This window comes from Talpa europaea (genome assembly GCF_964194135.1).
Source record: "Talpa europaea genome assembly, chromosome: 7".
In the NCBI taxonomy this organism is placed as follows: domain Eukaryota; kingdom Metazoa; phylum Chordata; class Mammalia; order Eulipotyphla; family Talpidae; genus Talpa; species Talpa europaea.
Window position 1 is genome coordinate 122,317,698 of NC_140074.1, and position 2,043 is coordinate 122,319,740.

At 45.0% G+C, this 2,043-nt stretch overlaps 1 protein-coding gene across 1 annotated transcript; it reads right to left on the reverse strand.

Moving 5' to 3' along the window:
• Nucleotides 1-457: 457 nt before the first annotated feature.
• On the reverse strand, nucleotides 458-1,663 carry GJC1 (gap junction protein gamma 1; the record flags this gene model as incomplete). Its single annotated transcript, XM_084237585.1, has 1 exon — nucleotides 458-1,663. Exon 1 carries the CDS (start codon nucleotides 1,646-1,648, stop codon nucleotides 458-460), a length of 1,191 nt encoding a protein of 396 aa, XP_084093711.1. The 5' UTR covers nucleotides 1,649-1,663.
• Between the last annotated feature and the right edge of the window lie 380 nt (nucleotides 1,664-2,043).

The window sequence follows — 2,043 nt, forward strand, 5'->3', positions numbered from 1 at the left end:
CCCAGGCTGGAATTTGCTGAACACAGTAATAACACTAGCCTAATAGGCAATCCCTATAAGGATTTTTTCCCCCTTTAATATAAAAGTATAACTACAGTGGTCCAATGTACAAATACAAAAAAAAAGTCTCATACTAAAAAAAAAAGTACCATAATACTGTACATACAAAAACTATTCAACAAGAATGATTTAAATATATCTGCTCTTTGCCAGATGTGGAAGGTACAGATGTAAAGTTCTGTGACTGCATTATTGCTGGAACGTGTGCCCAGGGACACTGTGTTTTCCTCTCTTCCCTGTCCCGGGCCCGCCTGCATAGTCCCCTGAGCTTGGGTCATGAGCCAACAGCATCCCTGAAGATAACCAGAGCCAAATGTTTACTCAATGGAAGTCATTACTCAGTGAGCTGCTGCTTACCATGAACTATGAAAAGCACAAGTTTTAAGCCCAGCCAAGATTAAATCCAGACGGAGGTCTTCCCGTCCCCTGATTTGCTACTAGCACTGCTTTTGTTGGACCCGGCTTTGGACCCCACTTTGGCTTTTTTTTCCCGGGGACCGTGGGGGTTGTTTTGGTGACTGTAGGCCTGGATTGCTAAATCCAAGCGTTCCTGAGCCATTCTGATCTCCCGCTGCAGAGTCTCCAGGTCGGCTGGGAGGGTCTCCTCATGGCTGCCGTACTGCTGCTCCTGGGCTATGTTGGCCTTGTTTTGTTTGTAGGCGATCTTAGCGTTGGACAGTTCAGTGTACTGGATTTGATCTGGTTTTACGGCGATGTTATAGCCAGGGGGAGCAGATGGTGTATTCCAAGTGAAAGGATAATTATAAGCACCCGGATCTTCAAGTTCCCTCCTTTTACTGTTTAGTGAGTCTCGAATGGTTCCAAATCCCAAATGAAGCATCTCCCAAATGTTAAGCAATAGGCAAAGACACGTAACACCATACATTATCAGAAGGAAAATGGTCTTTTCAGTGGGTCTAGAAATAAAGCAGTCTATCTTATGAGGGCAGGGAAGTCTGCTGCACACATAAAATGGGTGGACTTGGAAGCCATACAGAAAATACTGCCCTATCAGGAAACCCACCTCAAACACGGTCCTTGCCAGCAACTGCAGCACATAGATTTTCATGAGCCCATCTTCCCGAATCCGCTGTCGGCCATCATGCTTGGGTTTAGGGTGGCTCTGCTCTTTATTTTCCTTCTCACTTTCTAATTCCATTTCTGGATACATCATGGGATCTTCCTCATGGTCCTCTTCCGTTTCTTCTAGAGCCCGGTGCTGCTTCCAACGCATCGCATACGGCTTGCTCCGAGCTGCCTTCTTGTCTGTTTCACCATGCTCCATTTTGGCGATCTTATGAATGGCGTAGCCCAAGTACATCACTGAGGGGGTTGCCACCAGGATGATCTGGAACACCCAGAAGCGCACATGGGAGAGGGGTGCAAAGGCATCATAGCAGACATTCTCGCAGCCTGGCTGCTCTGTGTTGCACACGAATTTGCTCTGCTCGTCGTAATAGATGGATTCTCCTCCTACAGCTGTGAGGACAATCCGGAAGACAATCAGCACAGTAAGCCAGATCTTTCCCACAAATGTGGAGTGGTTGTGGATCTCTTCTAGCAGGCGAGTCAGGAAACTCCAACTCATGGTGACTGAACTGGTTTGTCCTAATAAAAACAGAAAAATGCCAAAGGAAAATCAAATACTAACGTCTGAATAATTTTTTATTAACGATATCTTTAGGAACTGCTTCTCTGCATAACTGAAATCTAACTTCAAGGCTCATACTAAAATGAACACTCAAGCAAGAAGCATCTGACTTTCTACTACACTCAAGGAGTCTGAGCACTTGGTTGGGCCTACAAGGTCCTAGAAGTCTGTTTTGCTTTCATGTCTTCCCTAGTTTAAAAGATAATATTGTAGCTAGCACCTAGATACATTTCTCAGACACAGTATACTAGATTCTTTAAATATACTGCTAGCTCAGGACACAAGAATTTTGTGAGACAAAAGAAAGCAGTGGCCGTTTGGTCCACTGAAAG